The 24,290-nt window shown below is 38.7% G+C and overlaps 1 protein-coding gene and 2 long non-coding RNA genes across 4 annotated transcripts in view; 1 reads left to right on the top strand and 2 right to left on the bottom strand.

Moving 5' to 3' along the window:
- LOC144026989 (proteasome subunit beta type-7-like) overlaps positions 1–24,290 on the top strand; it is a 97,739-nt gene that overhangs the window by 29,263 nt on the left and 44,186 nt on the right. Inside the window, exons 4-7 of the mRNA XM_077534210.1 lie at positions 20,829–20,969; positions 21,063–21,178; positions 22,024–22,082; positions 22,160–22,311. Of these exons, the coding sequence (XP_077390336.1) occupies positions 20,829–20,969; positions 21,063–21,178; positions 22,024–22,082; positions 22,160–22,311 (468 nt within the window). The remainder of the gene's footprint in view (positions 1–20,828; positions 20,970–21,062; positions 21,179–22,023; positions 22,083–22,159; positions 22,312–24,290) is intronic.
- On the bottom strand, positions 590–1,821 carry LOC144027378 (uncharacterized). Its single transcript, XR_013285445.1, has 3 exons — positions 1,404–1,821; positions 1,013–1,270; positions 590–921 (listed from the first exon to the last, which is right to left on the bottom strand). It is a non-coding gene; the product is annotated as an uncharacterized LOC144027378 (long non-coding RNA).
- Positions 14,433–17,001, bottom strand: LOC144027229 (uncharacterized). 2 transcript variants are annotated; one of them, XR_013285404.1, is made up of 3 exons: positions 16,583–17,001; positions 15,758–16,239; positions 14,433–15,026 (listed from the first exon to the last, which is right to left on the bottom strand). It is a non-coding gene; the product is annotated as an uncharacterized LOC144027229 (long non-coding RNA). The 2 variants fall into 2 exon arrangements; XR_013285403.1 differs by lacking the exon at positions 14,433–15,026 and having other exon boundaries at positions 15,039–15,907; positions 16,077–16,239.

The following is a 24,290-nucleotide window of genomic DNA, read 5'->3' as shown; positions in this document are numbered from 1 at the left end:
AGTTTTTAAGCATATCCTTCATTCACGATATTGCTTTTAACGTCCATAGAGGCTATCAAAAATAAATAAAAGGAAATAACAAAAATATGTATGTTTGGGTAGGTCTGATGCCAGTGAACATTTTGAGTGATGGAAAGTAAAAGAATATTCATAAATTACTTAGTTATCACACTTAAAATGAGTTTATATTTTTTGTAAAAATACCTTAACTCTTTTACTGCCAGCCAGTTTCGGAAAAGTAACCCCTATCCTGCCAGCTGATTTACAGAATTTTACCGATCTTTCAAGCTCCACAGAAAATGTTGTGTTAGGACTATGGAAACGCGGATACTACCAAATGAAAGATTGAAGTCTCATCTTTCATCTAAAAAAAAAAAAAGTTTGTTTCTACCTTATTCGGATCTTCAGTAATCAACAATAGAAAACACCTTCGTTTCACCCAAATCCTCTATTTTCTTCCAAAATACGGAGAAATCAAGCTTTTTGTGAAACGATGTTATTTCATGCACTCTAGTGAATTTGGCACTTTTTTTTTTTGCATGAGTGATTCTACAAACACCTTAACTTCTATAAAACACTACCCCAACAATAAAAAAAAAATTTTGATTGCAAAATAACAGTTTATTTACATGCAACAGTAGCAATCCGAACAAACAATTTGGAAAACTCTTTGCAAACTATTTACACGTGCGCAACAGTTTTTGTCAGTCTGCTTCTGCATGGACTGATTTGCGTAGAGGTTGGTATGATGAACGATGTGCTGGAGAAGTTCATCCGTGATGAAGAGCTCCAGGATGTCAGCTGGCAGGTGGGAATTCAGCTCTGCTGCAGCATCCCTTGGTCCTGGTTTTGCAGCAAAGGGGAAGATGGTTGGATGCCAGCCGAATTCATCAACTTCAAGCCAGCCAGAGTCTTTGGGATCTGCAAATATACATTTCAATATCATATATTATTTTAGAGCACTGTGATGCAATGTGTGTGTGTGTGTGTGTGTGTGTGTGTGCATGTTTACCTTTTTTTCTTCGATGTATTGGTTGATGCACATTCTGTAAATTATAGAAGACGTTTACCATCAAATATTTTATTAGAGCTGTGGAGAATCTTTTTTTTTTTTTTTCTTTTTACCTTTGTTCTGCTCACTGTGAGAAGGGTCACTTTGGGCCCTATGAGGGGGAGCTTGTTGCGGTGTATTGAAAACGTTTTTGTTTTTGTTTTGTTTTTACCTTTCTTCGTTGTAGAACCAGCGGTCGGACGTTGCTGTGAGCACGATCTATAAAATATACATTCACGTTTGTATAGGTAATAGATGTTCTAGTGTATATCAGCACATTTACACACGCTGCTAGCAGATCGCCGAAAAGTTACTAAAGTTACTAGCAATCTCTTAGCATGTTAGCGCTTACCTTCATGTTCTTTGGAAGACTGTCCAAGACTGTCTTGCATCGGACCCATGATGAAACGTCATCTGTGCAGACGTGCTCAGTTGTGCACCACTTTTCTCCGGTGTTAGCATCGCTAGCCGGTGCGGCCTTAGGACGTTATTAGCATCGCTAGCCGGTGGGGCCTTAGGACGTGGTCGAAACGGCCGCGTCACCGCTTCAACTATGACTTAACTCCGTCATCACTGTGCTCTTGAGCACTGGTCGATGCTTTTGAGCTTTGAAAATAAGGATTAAGCGTGAGCTGATTGCCATCTGTAGCCTTTTTGACTCCCTTAGCCAAGTTAGCCATTCTCTCCCCCTCAACACTCTAGCTCCGCCTCTCTTCTTCTACTGTTGTCTCCTACCCAATCGTGTCCAAAAGAATCATCACAGCCATCTAGTGGCCAGGAATACTCATTATAGTAACCCGATCGGCTTGATACTTGGAGCACAGCTGCCCAAGGCTTTCCTCCACCCGTTTCCATAAAAAAACATAGTAGACGTCAATTAACGTCTATGGCGGCCAATTCTAGGTTTATACTGAACGTCTTTAAACGTTTATGGCGGTCAAAGAGTTAAGTGGGGTATTTTAAAAAAAAAAAATTTATGCCTCAAGGGCTAGGTGGCGCTGCATATATAACTGAATGTTGTCATAGAGATACCTTCAGGCCTTAAATATTAACATACATGTCAAGTTTGGGATTTTTTGGAGCATGTACCGGGGAGTTATTAAACATATCCTTTTTCATTTGGAAACATGTTTACAATTTTTGTAAAAATACCGTAAGTGGGGTATTTTTTTTGTTATGCCTCAAGGGCTAGGTGGCGCTGCATATATAACTGAATATTGTCATCGAGATACCTTCAGGCCTTGACTATAAACATACATGTCAACTTTGGGATTTTTTGGAGCATGTACCGGGGAGTTATTAAGCATATCATTTTTCATTGCGAAACACAAATTTTGATGCCCCGCCCTCATCATATAGTATTTCGAAAAGTCAATATTTTTCCCCCTGTCGTTGGCTCAGGTCTTGACATGGTCCAGGTCAAGTCTGAAGTCAGTTGGATGAAACGTGTAGGAGAAGTGGGCAAAACTATGCCCCCTGTAAATGTGCAAACATCGTAAAAAATGGGACATTAAAAAATTCGTAGCTCACTTCCTGTTCATTTTAGCATATGGGTCCAAGAGACTTTTTTTTTTTTTTTTTTTTTGTAGTTCTTGGGCTCCCTCATACACCTAAAAGTTTTCGGAGATCTTGCTTAACTCATTTACTCCCAATAACGTATAAATATGTTTTTTTTAATGTTCTAAGTGTCCCAAAGACGTATTTATACGTTTTTTTTTTTTTTATGCTAGAGCATACAGAAGGCTTTGATGCAGCCTCTCATATCAACTGCAAAGAACAGTTGCAGAAATGGTAGCTATTACACAAACGGCCAGCAGGTGGCAGTAGAGCAAAGGAGATCAATCAGGGCCATCTAGAAAAAAAGCTCAATTACTTACTATTTTAAATAGATTTGTGAAAACTGATGAAACTTAGCTCTCTTCTAATGCTAATTGCTGCAAAATGGAAACAGATAGAAACATACTTTTTTTCCTGATGAAAGAAGAGACTTTAATATTTCTTTTGATAGGTTCCATGCTTTAAAAGCAATAGAACACAATATTCTGTGGGCCTTGCAAAATCAGTCAAAATCCAGTAAAACAGCCGGGAGCGAACGGGACTGCTTCTGTGAAAATGGCTGGGAGTGAATGAGTTAAACGTACAAACGGGGCTGCTCCGTTAAAAATTTCAACGTCAGAATATTAAGTTTTTCGCCGGGCCCGAAGAGTGTGCAAAGTTTGGTGAGTTTTCGTAAATGTTTAGGTCCTCAAAAATGCGATCGTTTACGGATAATAATAATAATAATAATTCAAACGAAAAACAATAGGGACCTCGCAGCGTCCACATCTCCAACTCTCACTGGAGCGATTCACAGCCGAGTGTTAAGCATTTGGGATGAAGGTCAGCACCTTCAAATCCGAGACCATGGTCCTCAGTCGGAAAAAGGTGGCATGCCCTCTCCGGGTCGGGGATGAGATGCTGCCCCAAGTGGAGGAGTTCAAGTATCTTGGGGTCTTGTTCACAAGTGAGGGCAGAATGGCGTGGGAGATTGACAGGTGGATCGGTGCAGCGTCTGCAGTGATGGAGACTCTTTATCGGTCCATTGTGCTGAAGTAATTTACCATTCAATCTATGTTCTGTCCTTTACCTATGGTCACGAGCTGTGGGTCATTACAGAAAGAACAAGATCCCGGATACAAGCGGCCGAAATGAGTTTCCTCCGCAGGGTGGTCGGGCTCTCCCTTCGAGGTAGGGTGAGAAGCTCGGTCAACCAGGAGAACTCAGTCGAGCCGCTTGTCCTCCGTGTTGAAAGGAGCTAGCTGAGGTGGCTTGGGTATCTAGTTCGGATTTCTCCTGGACGCTTCCCCGGAGAGGTGTTCCGGGCATGTCCAACCGGCAAGAGACCCCGGGGACGACCCAGGACACGCTGGAGAGACTATGTCTCTCGGCTGGCCTGTGGAGCTGGTTGAAGTGGGAGTGGGAAGTTTGGGTTTCCCTCCTAAAGCTGCTGCTCCCGCAACCCAACCTCGGATAAGCGGTAGAAGATGGATGGATGGATGATCTGTATATATTACTGGATAGCCAATAGCCCACGCCCGTGCAAGCCATTGATGCCACAGGGTGGACATATTACCCTTATCTTTTGGTGAATTGTAGTTATAATTCTTTAATAAAAATATTCAAGTTTCCTCCTGTTAACATCCATCCATCCATTTTCTTGACCGCTTATTCCTCACAAGGGTCGTGGGGGTGCTGGAGCCTATCTCAGCTGGCTTTGTGGAGTAGGCGCAGTGCACCCTGGACTGGTTGCCAGTCAATCGCAGGGCACACAGACGAACAACCATCCACACACACAAGAACACCTAGGGACAATTTTGGAGCGCCCAATTAACCTGCCATTCATGTCTTTGGAATGTGGGAGGAGACCAGAGTACCCGGAGAAGACCCATGCGGGCACGGGGAGAACATGCAAACTCCACCCAGGAAGGCCGGAGCTGGACTCGAACCCGAATCCTCAGTACTGACAAACATGGCAGCTGTCGTACACATGGTTCGACCCACATCAGCACACACGTTCGGGGATTACGTGTCACAGCATCTATTGCCATTTGTCGAGTCACAAAACAAAACCCTGACACACTAGCATTGTGGTTTAGGCCCACGTACCAAGATAGGGGATGGTCACACTAGCATTCCAAAGCAGAACTGGAACACAGGTTTCCTCAAGAACACTGACAACAACTGAAAGAACTGTTCCCATTTCTGAGTAATGAGCTTGTCAAGCAGGATTCAGGTGGGATGCTTCTCTTCAGCACCAACTTGCACAGTGGGCTCAAACAGCAAGGCATCTCTGGTCTCCAGCCATGCAACCACATTGAGGTTGATACTAGGATACTGCTCCATCTTGCTCATGCAGCCAACCAGGGACATATGATTGCCGGAGTGCACACAGTTGATAGTGGATGTGGTCATTCTGGCCATTCACAGGTTTGCATCACTTGGCCTATTTGAGCTGTGTGTATGCCTTGGTACTGTAAAAAAAAGATTTGTGCCATTCCCATTCACACTCTATCTGCCCAGTTAGGACTATCAAGATGCATGGCTCTGCCATTTTTCCATGCAGTCACAGGCTGTGATATAGTCTCACACATTCTGGGATGTGGTAAAAAGACAGCTTGGTCAGCCTGGCAGAGAACCACCGGTCTGACAGACACTTTGTACTTTGTACATTATTTGTGCTATTTTAAACTCAACCAAGTGATAAAATTTCATTGTATTACTATTTAATTTGCTAAACAGTGAATCTGTTGGTTCTCTATATTTTGATCGAATAATAATTCTTATGGCTAGTTTTTGCAGTTTGAAAACAGGGTCAGTATTTGTTTTATATGCGTTTCCCCAGATTTCCCCACAATAAGTCAAATATGGTAATGAACAGTATAATGTATGTAATGATTTCTTATTCAGGACATCCTTAGTTTTAGAGAGTAAGTTTGTTTTGAGTACAGCAGTAAACTGTTTTAAGAATATATATTGCTTATACCTACATAGGGTAAGGACAAAATATAATAGTCAATTCATTTGGATTATGTAGATTTAATCAAATATTTTACTCAAGAACGTTTAAAAAGAATGATGCTGATTTAGCTGAAAACATGCTTCATAGTGTGATCGGAATCAAATATATTATTAATTAGGGCCCGAGCAGCGACCGCTGCGAGGTCCCTATTGTTTTTGTAAAAATTCTTCTTCTTCTTCTTCTTCTTCTTCTTCTTCTTCTTCTTCTTCTTCTTTATTCTCCGCAAACGATCGCGATTTTGGGTACCTAAACATTCACGAAAACTCACCGAACTTTGCACACTCCTCAGGCCCGGCGAAAAATTTGATATTATTAAGTCGTCATAACAATGCGACTCGATAGCGCCCCCTAGCGTAGAAAAATAAAAACCAAGCCCGGCACGTTTGAGCTAGAGCAACAAAAATTGGCAGGCACATGTAGCACCCCGAGACGCACAAAAAAAGTCTATTGGGACCATGTAGCTAAAATGTACAGGAAGTGAGCTATGAATTTTTTTATGTCCAATTTTGGCCTATTTTGGCACATTCACTGTGGTCATGCTTTTTCCCCCTTTGCAAACATTTTTCATCCAATTGACTTCAAACTTGACATTTATCATCTCAAGACCTGAGAGAACAACTGGGCAAAACATCTTGCCTTTTTGAAATACTATATGACGGGGGCGGGGCATCAAATATTGCCTTTAAAATTTCATTTGTCCAGAAAGAGCAAATGCTTAATAACTCCCATGTTCAAGCTCCAAAAAATCTCAAACTTCTCAGGCAACGTAATAGTCACGGCCTGAAAACATCTATATGATAAAATTCAGTTATACATATAGCGCCACCTAGTGGTTACAATAAATGTCATACTTTACGTTTTTAGCTACTGTGCTGAGCTTGTTGAAGGGATCCATTTGAAAATTGGTCAGAAAAGCCTTAAGATGTTGATCATGCCCCACACCGAATATTGTAACTTTTCGCCAAAGGGCGTGGCCGCTACGGTGACGCAAAGTCTGAAGATTTTTCGTGAAAATAAAAGCTGCATTAACTTGACCGAGATGATCCTATCTTCTCAAAATTTCACACATTTGATGAGAGTCCAGCCCTAAAGACATCTACTGACTTATATTTCATCTAACTGATAGCGCCACCTAGTGGCAATCTTTTTTCTTACGAATTTTCTTCTACGTTTTTCTCCAAACACGTTAACTGGACCTACCTCATATTTGCTCAGATGAGGGTTTCGGCCTTCATGATGTCACAACACGAAGTTTGTGAGTTTTCGCGAATTGCTGTGGGTGTGGCTAAGCACTGTTCGCCAAGAAAATAACGCCAGTTTTGAGGGTCTAAACATGCACAGAAACTCATGAAACTTGGCACACACATCTGGCCTGGTAAAATGAGCAATATTTTATTGTTGATTGTGCTATTTTTACAAAAATGACTCAATAGCGCCCCCTAGAAGTTTTTAACGAAGCAGCCCCGGTTGTACGTTTAAGCAAGAACGACGGAAATTTTTAGGTGTATGAGGGAGCCCAAGACCTATAAAAAGGTCTCTTGGACCCATATGCTAAAATGAACAGGAAGTGAGCTACGAATTTTTGAATGTCCCATTTTTGACGATTTTTGCACATTCACAGGGGGCAGACTTTTGCCCACTTCTCCTACACGTTTCATCTGACTGAGTTAAGACTTGACCTGGTCCATGTCAAGACCTGAGCCAACGACAGGGGGAAAAATCTTGACTTTTTCGAAATACTATATGATGAAGGCGGGACATCAAAATTTGTGTTTCGCACTGAAAAAGGATATGCTTAATAACTCCCCGGTACATGCTCCAAAAAATCCCAAACTTGACATGTATGTTTATCGTCAAGGCCTGAAGCTATCTCTATGACAACATTCAGTTATATATGCAGCGCCACCTAGCCCTTGAGGCATAAAAAAAAAATACCCCACATACGGTATTTTGTACAAAAAATGTAAACTCATTCTAAGTGTGATAACTAAGTCATTTATGAATATTCTTTTAGTTTCCACCACTCAAAATGTTCACTGGCATCAGACTTATCCAAACATATATATATTTTTATTTATTTTTGATAGCCTCTGTTGACATTAAAAGCAATATCGTGAATGAAGGATATGCATAATAACTCCACGGTACATGCTCCAAAAAAAATCTCACACTTGACATGTATGCTTATAATCAAGGCCTGAAGGTATCTCGATGACAACATTCAGTTATAAATACAGCGCCACCTAGCCCTTGAGGCTTATATAAAAAAAAAAAAACACATACGGTATTTTGTACAAAAAAATTTAAACTCATTCTAAGTGTGATGACTAAGTCATTTCTGAATATTCTTTTAGTTTCCACCACTCAAATTGTTCACTGGCTTCACACCGATCCAAACGTATGTACGTTTCCATTTTGTTTTATTCATTTTTGATTGCCCCTTTGGACAATAAAAGTAACATTGTGCAATGAGTACAACGAGCGAGGATGTATATATACACTTTTACAAAAAATATCAATCGGGGCAACTCATTGCCTAAAAATAAAAAAGGACGCTGATTTTTGCAGATCTTAACAATCACCAAAACCCGTTGAGCTTGACACACACTGGCAAAAAAAATATTCTACATGTAAACGTTTATTATGCCATTTTCAAAGAAATTTTGCTTCCAATATGCCAGTACCCCAACGTGCCAGTACCCCAACGTGCCAGTACCCTAACGTGCAAGTACCCCAACGTGCAAGGACTCCAACGTGGCCCGGGCTGCGAGGGCCCTTTATAGCTGCTCGCAGCTCTAGTATTTTCATTGTTATTCCTATAAGTTTACATTTTTGCTGTCGATCATATTGGATTTTCAAATATGGCCATTTCTATTACGGTAGTACTACTGTAAAAAAAAAAAACTAAAAAAAAATACCAGATTCAGATTCGTTGCAGTAAAAAATAAATAATAATAATAATAATAATAACTAGAAATGCCATTTCTGGGGAAATGGCGTGTGAAGGCTGGAGAGCTGAATGATACCTGTGGAATGATTTGGAATAATGTTGAATGATGAATGATATTGAATGGTGTTGAATGATGTTGAATGATACTGAATGATATGGAATGAGCTTAACATGCTGAAGTTGGAATGGTTTGAATTCATCCAGAAATCTAGAAGCAGTTAAAGGAAGAAAAATAGCACAAAGGTAAAAATAAATCGGCAAGAAACAAGAAAACAAGGAAGAAATCAAGTAAGAATGTGCATAATGTGGAATTAAATGGAAAATGTAGAATGTGGGAAATAATCGGGTGCGTAATCTGGAATTGTGGGTAAGGTGTGAATTTTTAACCTGAAAAGCTGGAATACCTCATGGCATGAATTGCTGGAATATGTTGAAGCTGGAATGATGTGAATCGGATGAATAATGTGGAAGTAAATGGAAAATGTAGAATGTGGGAAATAATCGGGTATGTAATCTGGAATTGTGGGTAAGGTGTGAATTTTTAACCTGAAAAGCTGGAATTGCTCATGGCATGAATTGCTGGAATTTTTGAAGTGGAATCATGTGAATCGGGTGAAAAATGTGGAATTAAATGTGAAATGTAGAATCTCCAATTAAGAATAATGGGGAAAAATCGGGTACGAAATCGGGAATTGTGGTTAAGCCGTGAATTTTTGAACTGAGAAAAATGGAAGCGGCCGCGTGAATTTTTGGAATAGTTTGAAATTGGAATTGAGTGAATCGGGTGAAAAATGTGGAAGTAGATAGCTCCCAAGTCGGAATAACTGAAATAACTAGAAATGCCATTTCTTGGGAAATGGCGTGTGAAGGCTGGAGAGCTGAATGATACCTGTGGAATGATTTGGAATAATGTTGAATGATGAATGATATTGAAAGATATTGAATGGTGTTGAATGATATAAATGAATGACATGGAATGAGCTTAACATGCTGAAGTTGGAATGGTTTGAATTCATCCAGAAATCCAGAAGCAGTTGAAATCAGCAAGAAACAAGAAAACAAAGAAAAAATCAAGTAAGAAATGGAGGAAGTAGCAAGTAATCGGGTGAGCAATGGAGTAAAGTGAGAAGAATTAAGTAAGCAATGAAGTAAGGAGGGGAGAATCGAGTAGCAATGATGTAAGGAGTGGCAAACCTAAGCAATTGAGTACTAGTCACTGTTGAAATCAGATCACATTTGCATTAGCATTCAAATCTAGCATTACCATTAGAATGCTAACTTAGCATTAGCATGCCAAGTTAACATTAGCATTAGCATGCTAACTTAGCATTAGCATGTTAACTTAACATTAGCATTAGCATGCTAAGTTAACATTAGCATGCTAACATTAGCAATAGCATGCTAAGCTAACTTTAGCAATAGCATGCTAAGCTAACATTAGTATTCGCATACTAAGCTAACATTAGCATGCTAAGCTAGCATTAGCATGTTCACTTCCTGTTGATTTCAGGTCACTTCCTGTTGAAATCGGGTCACCTCCTGTTGAAATTAGGTCACTTCCAGTTGATATGAGGTCATTTCCTGTTGAAATCAGGTCACCCTGTTGAAATCAGGTCACTTCCTGTTGATTTAAGGTCACTTCTGGGTCACTTCCTGTTGAAATTCTCTATGTTGAAATCAGGTCACATTTGCATTAGTATACTAAGCTAGCATTAGCATGCTAAGCTAACATTAGCAATAGCATGCTAACATAGTATTAACGTTCTAATCTAGCATTAGCATTGGCTTGCTAAGTTAGCATGCTAATGCTAACTTAGCATTAGCATGCTAAGCTAACATTAGCATGAACATGCTAACTTAACCTTAGCATGCTAACTTAACATTAGCATGCTAAGCTAACATTAGCATGAACATGCCTTTTTTTTTTTTTTTTTTTTTTATTTGCTATAAGACATACAAACATGGCAACAATCAAAGATTTTCAGTATAAGTCAACAATAATTGCCAAGGGAACAGTAGTTTACAGAAAAATGATCTAACATAGAATGTACACATACAATTATAAATAAACAAAAAAAAAATATTACAAAAATGAAATCAGGGCATTCACATCAACACAAGAGGTATTTTTTTCAAGATATATATAATTTGTACTTTGGGCCTTTTAATTAATTGTAAAGATTTAATATACATTCTAAATTCGTTTACAAAATTTTGAAGGATGGGGGGAGATTTTTGAAATTTTTACTTGTGAATGAAAAATGTTGCTATATATAAAATGATATTAACAGAAATTTAGCATGAACATGCTAACTTAGCCTTAGCATGCTAACTTAACATTAGCATTAACATGCTAACATTAGCATTAGCATGCTAAGCTAACATTAGCATTAGCATGCTAAGCTAACATTAGCATTAGCATGCTAACATTAGCATGCTAAGCTAGCATTAGCATGCTAATAGCATTAGCATGCTAAGCTAATAACATTTGCATTTTAAGCTAGCATTAGCATGCTAACTTAGCATTAGCATACTCACTTCCTGTTGATTTCAGGTCACTTCCTGTTGAAATCGGGTCACTTCCTGTTATTAGATCACTTCCTGTTGAAATTGGGTCACTTCCTGTTAAAATCATGCCACTTCCTGTTGATTTTAGGTCACTTCCTGTTGATATGAGGTCACTTCCTGTTTATATAGGTCACTTCCTGTTCAGGTCGGGGAATATCCTGGCAAGAATCACAGGCATACCTAATCAATTGGCCAAAATGGCCGCAGCCTTGGGGGAACAGTTTGGCGAGAAACCTGGGCATATCATTTGTCTAAAATGGCCGCCGTGCATGGTAAGTTAGGTGGTAATATGGAAGAGCTCATGGCATGAATTGGTGGTATGTATTCTAGTTGGAATGAAGTTAATCGGATGAAAAATGTGGAAGTAAATGTGAAATGTAGAATCGCCCATGTAGAATGTGGGAACTAATCGGGTACAAAATCGGGAAATGTGGGTAAGGTGTGAATTTTGGAACTGAAAAGCTAGAAGACCTCATGGCGTGAAGTGCTGGAATATACTGAAGTTGGAATGAAGTCAATCGGATGAATAATGTGGAAGTAAATGGAAAATGTAGAATGTGGGAAATAATCGGGTGCGAAATCGAGAATTGCGGGTAACGTGAATATTGGAACTGAAAGCTGGAAGAGCTCATGGCATTGTAAGGGAAATCGGTCCAATTAATTATTAAATCAATAATTGTTAATTATTAAATTAATAATCAATTGGCTCATTAATTGAAGGAGACTCAAACTTAATGTTTAAATTAAGTTGAGCTTGCCTGCGGAGCACCACATCTCTTTTTGATCATTTTATCAGGATGACAGATGAGAACCTCGTTGAATCAGTCATTAAAATGAATGTTGTGCCCTTACTACAATTTTGTGAGTTCTTTGTTCAGCTTAGAGGTCACTATAAATTGATGAAACACACACACACAGTAAAAACAGGTTTTGAGTTTTGTGCACGTTTATTCTCTAACCTAGGTGGGAAAATCTACTTAGAACTTAAAGAAGCAAAACTAACTACTCTGATCGGAAATAAAACGAGAACTAAAGTAATGAAGTCATCAAAGGAAAAGAAAACAAGAAAAGAGAAACTGTCTTCGCCAAGGTGATGGATTTCTTAAATCAAACCAACATGGGACCCACAATCAACCTAGTTTGCACCAATTTGTACTCGGGCGAAGGCCTGCAAAGTTGCACTTACAGATGGGGTTGGTCTGAGAAGCAGGACCCTGGATGGAGACTCGCCAAGCCAGTTTGAAGAAGGGATGAAGAAGGTTCAGTTCAGAAGAGGAGCAGAATTCGTCCGGCTGGCCAACTGAGCTTCACGGGGTCAACCTGCTGGCTGGGAAGAGGCCCTTTTTGGTTGAGGCCTCAGGGTGCCTAGAAAGGTACCATCCGTTTGAGCCTGTGCAGGGACCAAAAGCAGCGTGTTTCGCTGCGCCTGTCGCAACACGCGATGGCTTCCGTGCGTTGCCGTGTGCTGGAGGTTAAGCTAGCTGGGCTAGCTCTTTGTCTGGCAGCAGGAACAGAAGGGCCAGGGGCCCAAGAGAGCAGAGCCAAAAGAGCAGCGAAAAGAGCGGGAGCCAAAAGAGGAGCCAAAGAGAGAGAACAGCAAGCAGGGAGCGTGCTTTTAAATTGGGAGGGCTGCGGCCTCCACACCAGGGGTCCGGTAAGACCAAAGTGGAAAGTTACCAGCTTGGAGAGGATTTTGGTACAGACTAATCAGATTGAATCTGGATCCCATGTTTATTGAGATTCTAAGGTCAGAATTCAATCAATGCAACACGTACAATTGAATACCTCAAATGAAATGTTACCTAGCTTACACTGTTAAAACGTGCATACACATGAAAGTTTAGTGGAGAATCTGCCACTGCAATGGAACATTTTCATGACATTTCATGGAGTCAACATTTCACAAATGGCAAACATAACATTTCATAATTCATTGTTCTGTTGCAAAATAAGAAAGTCAAGTTTCTAAGAAGGCTTTTACTGTTCTGATTTGTGTGTGTGTGCGTGTGCGCGTGTCAGTCAGAACATGTGTGGCTGTTTGTGGGGGATGTTCTTGTCCTCCCCACCCCCCACGGTGGCATGTCCAGGACACAGGAGTGGAGTTCCTTTGGAACTGAGGTTGCAAAAAGTTACAACCGGCCGATAATTGTTACAGCATGAAATGGTGGAATATATTGAAGTTGGAATGAAGTGAATCGGATGAATAATGTGGAAGTAAATGGAAAATGTAGAATGCGGGAAATAATCGGGTGCGAAATCGAGAATTGTGGGTAACGTGAATATTGGAACTGAAAAGCTGGAAGAGGTCATGGTGGAATATATTGAAGCTGGAATGAAGTGAATCGGATGAATAATGTGGAAGTAAATGGAAAATGTAGAATGTGGGAAATAATCTGGTGCGAAATCAAGAATTGTGGGTAACACGTGAATTTTAGCACTGAAAAGCTGGAATAGCTCATGGTGTGAAATGGTGGAATATATTGAAGTTGGAATGAAGTGAATCGGATGAATAATGTGGAAGTAAATGGAAAATGTAGAATGTGGGAAATAATCTGGTGCGAAATCAAGAATTGTGGGTAACACGTGAATTTTAGCACTGAAAAGCTGGAATAGCTCATGGTGTGAAATGGTGGAATATATTGAAGTTGGAATGAAGTGAATCGGATGAATAATGTGGAAGTAAATGGAAAATGTAGAATGTGGGAAATAATCGGGTACGAAATCAGAAATTGTGAATTTAGGCCGTGGGGTGAACCCCAAAAAAGTGCCTAGAAAATGAGTTTCGCTCCACTGTCTGGGCACTACTTGTTCAATGCATTTTTTGATAGATAATACCCTTCTGAACTTTGGGTTAAAAGTTCACCCAATGTTTTCCTGCCCCAATTTTGTCACAAGCCAGAAATGCATATATAGGTAAATAACAAAAAACGAAAATCTTGTGCTGCAGTTTTTGGTTGTAAAACGTCTTACATTAAATTTGGCAACAGAAAATCATTCCCAGATGTTATAAATACATGTACCTAACATCAGAAACAAGTATTGGTGGTTTGGTGCAATCATGTGAATTTAGATAATTAAATATATTAAATTTGTTCCAAAAAAACGCTTCAACTAGAAGTGAAACCAGCACACGGATGTTACATTTAGCTATGTTTATGTTTCATATATGAAAACAATTCACAACCTATTACGTAATGAAAGGTACACAAGAAGCAGGATACATCGGCCAAAAATACTAGCATGCACCACAAACCTGGAACAAGGCAAAATGGACTAGATGGAAATAGATGCATTCAGAGCCCAGATTATTATAACATATAGAATATTTATTAAAGTATCAGATTGTGTCATCACAGCATGTCATTTATACCCCCCACCCCCTACCCAAAAAGTATTAATAAAAAAAATAAATAATAATAAAATAAAAATCAAATGTGCATTCACAATAAAACCTTTGGAACTTCATTGGAACAGCTCTCTTTTTTTTTTTTTTGGCAGACCAATTTAACAAAGGTCTGTGTTGTGGAAAAATGGAATACAGACATTTTTATTTTTGCTTGAAAAATGTTAAAATGGAGAGTTAACATCTTGATAATGAAACAAACAAAATGGCAGATTTTACATAGATTTTACAGCCCTGCACTGTAAAGTGTCCTCGTATGCCCTGTCATTTTCCAACCTGATGTTGTACCAGCCATGTGTTAGTGTCACTTTCTTGGCTTACATCAGTAGACTCAGTAGTTGATGTATCTGATGAGTGAGGTACCCTGTCTCAACTAAAAGTTTGTCAGTTGTTGGTAATGTCTCTACCAAAACCATTTCAGAGTTGTTGCTGGAAAGGGGTGTGAAAAACCAGATGGGGGAAATCACGCCTCAATCTTCGTTTCAGTATATCCTGGCTGAAATAGAAAATTGAAGGGAAAGATGAGCACAAAATACACATATTCACATCAGACTAGGGCTGCTCTATTATGGAAAAAAATAATCATCACAATTATTTTGGTAATAATTGAAATCAAGATTATTCTAAACAATTATATTTTGTTCAAATCAAGAAAATATTTAAACATTTGAAAATAAGACAATTACAATCATATGAAACTATAATTATGTAAGTTGCTTTTGGATCCAACAAAATTTATAATTTATTATTATTATTATTATTATTATTATTATTATTATTATGACGTTAGCAAAAATTTGAAGTTGGGGTGCAGTGTGTGTGCAGTAAGCTAGTTTTGACATGGGTGTGTGGTAAAATAACTCGTGTGGGCGTGCCACAACTCAAAATTAGTATTATTAGTGCTGCAGCTATCGAATATTTTGGTATTTGGATATCCTACTGAAAATTCTAGTGAATAATCGTATATTTGGATAGAAATACAAATATACCTATAGGCCTATATACTTTCTTGGTCAAAGAACAATTATAAATACAGAAGACAAAAAACACATTTGCATGTAATAATTAACAACCAACTGGTTTTCATTTTTAGAGAATCAATTTTATTTATTTATTTTTAACTTAAATTGAGCTTGTCAGCAAACTATTTTTCTCTGAAACAGTGAGATTTTAGACAAATCTCTCCCCATAGATTTCATAAATGTGTTTCAATGATTTATATGTTACCTGTAGTCTGAAGCATCAAGATCCCCGTGTTTATTAACACTGTTCACAAACCCCTTAGCTTGTCCATTCTCATCACATCTTTGTCAACTATAATCCTTTGACGGATTACTTGTTCACAAAAAGAATTTGTAGCTCTCAGCATTGGGTTGTCTAAAACACACACACACACTCACTTAATATGTGCAGAGTCATGCTTTCTAATTAATGCTGTCTCGAAATGTAAACAGAATACAAGTGACATATTGCTGACCAATGCTTTACTTTTGAAATGTGTAATTTTAGCAAAGTGACAATGAAATAGTGCAATGTAACAACTCACATTTGTTCGTCCCTGGTTGCTGTTTCTGTTGCTGTTGACTTTAAGAACCTTGTGTAATCTCTGAAACAAAACTGCACCTCCATTGTTACAGTCTTTTGTCTTGAATATGCAGAAGAATGGAACAGTCTTTCTTCATCTCAGCGGCCTGCAGCAACCAACCCGCCTTTAGACAAAAAAGAATTACATTATAAGTGTTATTGTCACATCACCTCTTTACAGTATATGCACATCACAGATTTAAGTAAAGTAAAGTGTTTGTTGAGGTTGATGAGAGAGAGTTTGGGGAAAAGGGAGTGTGTAGCTGTGACTATATTATGACTCTGATGGGCACAGGTAACTCGAGTTTGGTAACAACTGTTGGATTCACTCGATAAATCATTCAGCAGCTCGCCTTTTTAATAAACTATAGCCTTAAAACTTAACCTAGCAAAAAATTATTTTCAGCCCTATACTAAATATCGGTCACATTAATAACAGAAATTGGCACGCGTGTGTGTAGCACATACCTGCTGACAATGTTTCTGCTTTGGCGAGATGATCCCTCTTCCGTGTGCCTTCCAATCCCAGACGAGTATACTTTGAAATTTATTTTTACAAATGATGCAGATGGCTGGAAGAACGGGGCCAGCTGAAGCGATGGGCAAACCTGAACGGGAACGAAGTTTTTTCACTACTTTCTTTCTAACTTTTTTTCTCCTTTCGCTCTCCGACGTTGTGGTCGCCATTTTTGTTATGCGGTTGCTATGGTGAGGAGAAAGCAGCAGCTACCTGATTGGCTCATGTGACCTAAATCACACCACGACCGACCTAATGGCACTACGCCCACACCAGAGATCACTGCGCCTCATCGCAAAATAGTGCCGGGGTTTCACCACCGAAAACACAAAATTGGCGGGTTTTCACAGGGTGAACTCCACGGATTCTTACTTACTACTGATACATATATTTTATGAAGTAAAGATTATTTAGTGCCCCTGGTAGTGGAGCGAAACTGAACGAAAACGTGTGTGACCTGACGGCCTAATTTTGGAACTGAAAAGCTGGAAGAGCTCATGGCGGGAATTACTGGAATATATTGAACTTGGAATGAAGTGAATCGGATGAAAAATGTGGAAGTAAACGTGAAATTTTGAATCTCCATTAAGAATACATGGGGAAAAATCGGGTACAAAATCGGGAATTGCGGGTAACGCGTGAATCGTGGGAATAAGAAAAATGGAAGCGATGTTGGCGCGAATATTTGGAATAGTTTGAAATTGGAACGGAGTGAATCGGGTGAAAAATGTGGCAGTTGAAACTGGACAAAAAAGTGCGAGGAATAAAATATAAGAATAAGAATAACGGGAATGGTGTAGAAAGGCCTCCAGCCTTCACACAATAAAGAATGAATAACATATGTGTGAAGGCCTTCAGCCTTCACACAATAATAATCGCAGGGGGGGGAAACACCTTGAGAAGCGGCTGCAGATGTGGTAATCCCCCTTCCAGGATGACCCGGCTGCAATGGATGCCGAATGGGCAACAATTTACATAGATTATGATACTAAACATTAGGGGTGTCAAAAAAAAAATCGATTCGGCGATATATCGCGATACTACATCGCGCGATTCTCGAATCGATTCAATAATCGGCAAAATCGATTTTTTTTTTTTTTTTTTTTTTTTTTTTTTTTTTTTTTTTTAGGATTCACACCTTAAGCATGGAAGAATGTTATATGAACGGAACATTAAGCCTTAATATTTTATTTCAATGCTGTTCAAACATGAAACAAATTACAACCTCTATAAGACTGAAATTTCAGATAAATAAATAATACAATTTTCATATAAATCTTACACTCTACAAGCTTACTGATTAGTATTTTCTAAATTCAAATGAAAAAAAATCGCAACAATCGACTTATAAATTCGTATCGGGATTAATCGGTATCGAATCGAATCGTGACCTGTGAATCGTGATACGAATCGAATCGTCAGGTACTAGGCAATTCACACCCCTACTAAACATTAGTAACTAAAATAGTGCAAAAGTCCATTGAGAAAGTTGAAGCACTGCAAAGAAGACGTCATCAGGGAAGTGGGTCATCATCCAAAACCAGCCCGGTCGATCGGGGCAGCAATCTCCATGGGAGCAACTTCAAGGTGTAATTGTCTGCACCGGATCTCATCCCGACGAATGAGCGCAGAACCAGTAAAACAGCATCCAGAACGGTCATTGACACCTAACTCCCTCTCCAAGCCGCGGAGAAGGGAGGGAAAGAAAGCAGCGGCAGTCTCCAGACCCACAACATTCAGCCAAATGCAGGAGTATAAAAATTAGAGATAGACAGATATGCTTTTTTCAGGGCCGATACCGATTCCGATTATCGGTAGTCAAGGAGGCAGATAACCGATATTTGAAGCCGATATTCATTTGCAGTAAAAGTTAAAATGTTGGCACCAAATTTTGGAATAATGCAAACCCTAACCGTTCTTTACAAGGGATTCTCACACTGCACTTTTCATTTTACATCCGTCTATCTGCAATAAGACGTTGGTGGCGGGGGGAGTTAAATGTGGGGGCCAATGTGACATTATCTTTTATAGCATTTGGGATACTTGTAGTTTTATTCTATAAATGTCATATTTTTATATTTTGAAGTAATAGGAGGAACCCTGTCATTCAAAATGTGCATCAGCTGTGGCATTACTTATTACTACAGCAAAAAAAAATAAAAAAATTCCATGAGAAAAACTATTCATCCCTGAACACCATACAGTTCTTGTAGACCTTGATTATTGTTATTGTTACCATATAGACAGTTTTGATAAGCTGAGGATCTTAAAAACGAGAACAGCAATATCATGCTTCTCCTCTCTACAAGAGAACTGTCAAAAGACAGCTTCAGGATACAACACACTTCATCATGTAGTTTACTGCCACTTACGATGCCCCAATCAACGCAGAAAAAGGTAGAGTAAAATAACTTGGTTATAATAATAGTAAGAATAACTTGGTTAAACAGACATTGTTGCGGTGGACCGCTGCCAGTTTCTGCTGTTTAATGTGTTTTACACTTATAGACACGTGTGTGTATATGGGCACACTATTCTCTCACTACTGTATTGTACTGTATCACTTAATGGCACAGATGTACTTGTCTAAATAATAACTGGGCTGCAACATTGCTAATTCACATTAACAAGCACTATCTTAGCTGTCCACATGAATAGTTACTAACACACGAGAAAGTTATACAACCCACCAAACATGAGCTCATTATTCAAAGTATGATGCACGTAACGAAATTACATCACTGAACATTAACATTACAGAGTTCCAAGTCATAATATTAACAACATTACGTTGCCTGCGTTTCATTTTGAACTTCGAACGATGAAAATCGCGACATAAGTTTATTACTGTAGGAATCTGGTAAGTAGTTATCGGCTCGTAAATATTTTTATTCGAAGAAAGCATTTTATTATTGATGTAACCAACCACGGAAGAGTCTTGAGCATCCATCTCTATAGAAAGCAAGTCAGTATGTGGTGCAATGGTGGCTAGTGAATCTGTATGAAAAGTACAACGCTCTAATCTACATAAAACTGTGTTGCATGAGTTTAGCATAGCGCTAGTTAGCTCTAGCCTTACAGACTCCACACCCGTTCTAACAGGCTTGTTAATCACCGCCCGGCCTGCTCTTCTAATGTGCACTGTCATGGAAGGCTCAAACAGTAATCTATATTTCTAGAAAGAGTGATGGTGCCTTTCCAGTTAGGGTGAAGGCCGTCCATCCTCAGCAGGTCAGGTCGCCCCCAGAAGTAGGGCCATTTATCTACAAAATGAAATCACTGCTTGCTACAATAACTAGCCAGCTACCGATTAAGCGAGAATAATCTGCTAAACCTTTAATTATTGCCTCTCGCTGGCAAGGGACCAGAGACAATCACTCGATGCTGACTCATCGTTCTGGCGAGATTACAAACCCTAGCCTATGTCCTTTTTAGTAATCTCTGATTGCCTCATCCTAGTATCGTTGAAACCGACATGAATTATGTCCGAATAGCTAATGTTGTGTGCATCTCCCTGGTGTTTTCCAGACTATGTGAGACAGTTCCTTCAGCTTAGCTTCAATGTTGTGTGCTCTGGCCCCAGGAATACATTTTATTGTGGCTGAATTCTTAAGCTTAATGTTACACGTGATTGAGTCCCCTATAACTAAAATATGGGAGCAAGTTGACCGACATGAAGTACAGGCTAAATCTGCTATGAGTCTGAACAGGCTCACCACGGTTAGCAGGCCACTTAGGGCTGATGCTAACTGACTAGCAGGCCCGCTACAGCCCACGCTAACTGTTGCGTCCGCCGCATCTACATTTACCAAATTAATCTGTTCTAGTTGGCGGACACGTCCCTATGGTAGGGACAGCCTCTCCGGGCGAAGAATGAAGTTGGCGCACGAAGCACTACTTGCGTAGCATATCTTTGTCACAACGTCACCTAAATCTAATCGGCTCGTTTTTCTGCCTTTGGCATTTCATCAGCTATTGCATACTGTACAGTCTACAAACCGCATAGATGTTAAACTTAAACACAGGCTTTTTGTCACAGGCTCATTTTTTAACCTATATTATGCTTGAAACAGTGGAAACAATGCATGTCATGACAAGGGACTTTTCATTAGCAATTTGTTTTTCCTTACTTGATCTGTTATATCTGAAATTAGGTGTCATCCAGCTGTATAACTTTTTTTTGTTTTTGTTACACAGCTGTTGTGGAGCAGGAACGGCTGCAGACACAGAAATGACCACTCAGATTATTTCCTCCAATCTTGAGCTACACGCCCTCTCTACAGGCAGACTGCCACGTGTGGCCACTGCTAACCGCATGTTCAAGCAAATGCTTTTCAGGTATACTGCCTGAGCTTAATCAGTGTACAGTATATTCCACTCCAGTTTTAATCAGTACCTAGGTAAGGTTTGTTATCCTTTTTTTAAATTCAGGTATCAGGGCTACATTGGTGCTGCGCTGGTCCTTGGTGGGGTGGACTGTAACGGTCCTCATCTTTACAGCATCTACCCTCATGGCTCTACAGACAAGCTTCCATATGTCACCATGGGTCAGTTTCAACAACCGCATCCTAAACATAAATATTAGGAATGCTCCGATCAGGGTTTTATGCCGCTGACATCGATACAGATCATCTTTGAGTAAGATCGGCCGATTCCAATTACATTGATTATCTGTATTTTTTTATTTTTTATTTTTCAATTTATTTATGGTGAGTGAATGCCATTGGCTGGAATAAACAACCATATAATCACCTTAGTTTTAGACAGAAGCAATATTTACTTATTCAAGAGAATTACCACAAAACCCTTGCTGGCACAATGCATCAACTATTCAGTCAAAACAATAACTGAAAATCTATTCAATTGAAAATAACTTTAAAAAAATAAAAAATAAAAATAAATAAATAAATTTTTATTTTTTTAAAAATGTTACCAGCTTTTAGTAGAACAATCTTAAACAGGTTGAAATAGTCAACTATGCCACATAAACATCGCATGATTCACAATATGATAAGTAAGTGGCCGTGGCTCAGGGTGTAGAGACGGTTGTCAAGTAACCTGAAGGGTGGCTGTTAGATCCCCGCTCTTCCCAAAAGTAAAAAAAAAAAATAATAATAATAAATAAAGAAATAAATAAAATTCTAAGTTGATTATTTGCTAAAAACAATGTTCATCAGTTTGAACATTAAATATTATTTTGTATTCGTAACGTATTCAAATGAATATAGATTGAACGGGATTTACAAATCATTCTGTTTTTATTCATATTTAACACAACGTCCCAACTTCATTGGAATTGGGTTTGTAAAAATATTGTAGCACAATTTTAACACTATTTCTGCCACTTGAAGCACCCCCATGAAGTTAAACAGCATTATGTTCTTTTTACAAGGGTCTGGTTCCCTGGCTGCGATAGCAGTTTTTGAAGACCGATACAAACCTGGTATGGAGGTAAGTCAAATCTAACAATTGTTGATTACGCTAATCAAACAGTCAAATCTACTTTTGATGTGTTTCTCCTTATGTAGGAAGAAGAAGCTAAGGCACTAGTGCGTGATGCCATTGCTGCAGGAATATTCAATGATCTGGGTTCTGGCAGCAACATAGATCTGTGTGTGATCACCAGTGATAAGGTGGACTACATCCGACCCCATGATGTGGCCAACAAGAAAGGCTCCAGGTCAGAGCAAAAATCATTATTATCGGCGCCGATATTTGTCAAAATGCCAAATATCGGCATCGGCCATTTTTTGAATCTGTAGGCCGATAAAGCTCACTGAGCAGGGAATACTTGCGAACGTAGCGAATTTGGGGTTTTCATCAGGATTTGTAAGATGTTCGCAGTCAGTTTTTATTTGTCGAATACACATTTGGAACATATTCACACAATTTTTCACCGCGAAAATCTTTTTGAAACGTTTTTACGAACCCTAACAAAAACCCCAAATGAGCTACATTCACATGAATTTGTTACTCAGTGAGAAATTATATATAGTTTGAAAGAATTCCCCCCCATTTTACTGCAAATGAATATCGGCTTGAAATATCGGTTATCGGCCGACTTGACTACAAATAATCTGTATCGGTATCGGCCTTGAAAAAACCATATCGGTCTATCACTAGTTTTGTTCCTTAAAGTTATCGTAATCATGTTTTGTTGTATTTTAGTATTGTTTTCAAACTTAGGAATATTGATTTGACAATGGTGCTTTTGATTTCCAGCCGAGAAGCAGTTTTTGTAACTGGCGTCAGTACAAACGTGGAGTATGCACACAGATTTCCCCTGCATTCACATATCTTCCTATTGTTACTTGCTAATATTTGCATTTACCGTTGACTAGGGGTGTGAATTGCCTAGTACCTGACGATTCGATTCGTATCACGATTCACAGGTCACGATTCGATTCGATACCGATTAATCCCGATACGAATGGTCACGATTCGATACCGATTAATCCCGATACGAATTTATAAGTCGATTGTTGCGATTTTTTTCCATTCAAATTTAGAAAATACTATCAGTAAATTTGTACATGTACACTGTAAGATTTGTATGAATATATTTATCTAAAACTTGAGGCTTATAACCGTGAGCCACTGTACACAAACAGTTTGTAATCTGTTTCACATTTAAACAGCATTAAAATAAAAATATTAAGGCTTAATGTGCCGTTCATATAACATTCTTCCATGCTCAAGGTGTGAATCCTAAAAAAAAAAAAAAAAAAAAAAAAAATCGATTCTGCCGATTATTGAATCGATTCGAGAATCGCGCGATGTAGTATCGCGATATATCGCCGAATCGATTTTTTTTTAACACCCCTACCGTTGACTATCCAAATTCCAAGCCGTTGATTTGTCTCAGCTTTTGTTTAAAAAGTGACAATGATTTGACAAGAATAGACTCTTCTCAGGCATCAAGCATTTTTTGTGTAGAAGATAATGAAATCAGATGACTAAAATTAGGAAAAAGCACTGTGCTAAAGAAAACTAGAATCAACACTTAGAAAAAAAATGTGTGTTGGGGTGTGCGTGTGTGTGTGTGTTCTTGTACATAATACATAGTAAGGACCAAAATACGTCTTTATCCAACAGAATGACGACATTTTTGTGAAGTGAGGACATTTTGGCCGGTCCTCCCTTTGCAAGACCTCTTTTTGAAGGTCAATACTTGGTTTTAGAGTTTAGGTTTGAATTGGGTTATGGTTGGGGTTCGGGTTAGGCAATCATTTTTGATGGGTTGGGGTAAGGGTCTAGGAAATGCATTATGTCAATGGATGTCCTCACAAAGAGATATATATATATATATATATATATATATATATATATATATATATATATTAGGGGTGTTAAAAAAAATCGATTCGGCGATATATCGCGATACTACATCGCGCGATTCTCGAATCGATTCAATAATAGGCGAAATCGATTTTTTTTTTATTTTTTTATTTTTTATTTTTTTTTTTTTAGGATTCACACCTTAAGCATGGAAGAATGTTATATGAACGGAACATTAAGCCTTAATATTTTATTTTAATGCTGTTTAAACATGAAACAGATTACAACCTCTATAAGACTGAAATTTCAGATAAATAAATAATACATTTTCATATAAATCTTACACTCTACAAGCTTACTGATTAGTATTTTCTAAATTTG

Source organism: Festucalex cinctus, chromosome 10 (assembly GCF_051991245.1).
Source record: "Festucalex cinctus isolate MCC-2025b chromosome 10, RoL_Fcin_1.0, whole genome shotgun sequence".
NCBI lineage: Eukaryota > Metazoa > Chordata > Actinopteri > Syngnathiformes > Syngnathidae > Festucalex > Festucalex cinctus.
The sequence above is the reverse complement of the archived record's forward strand: the minus strand, read 5'-3'. Positions and strand labels throughout refer to the sequence as shown.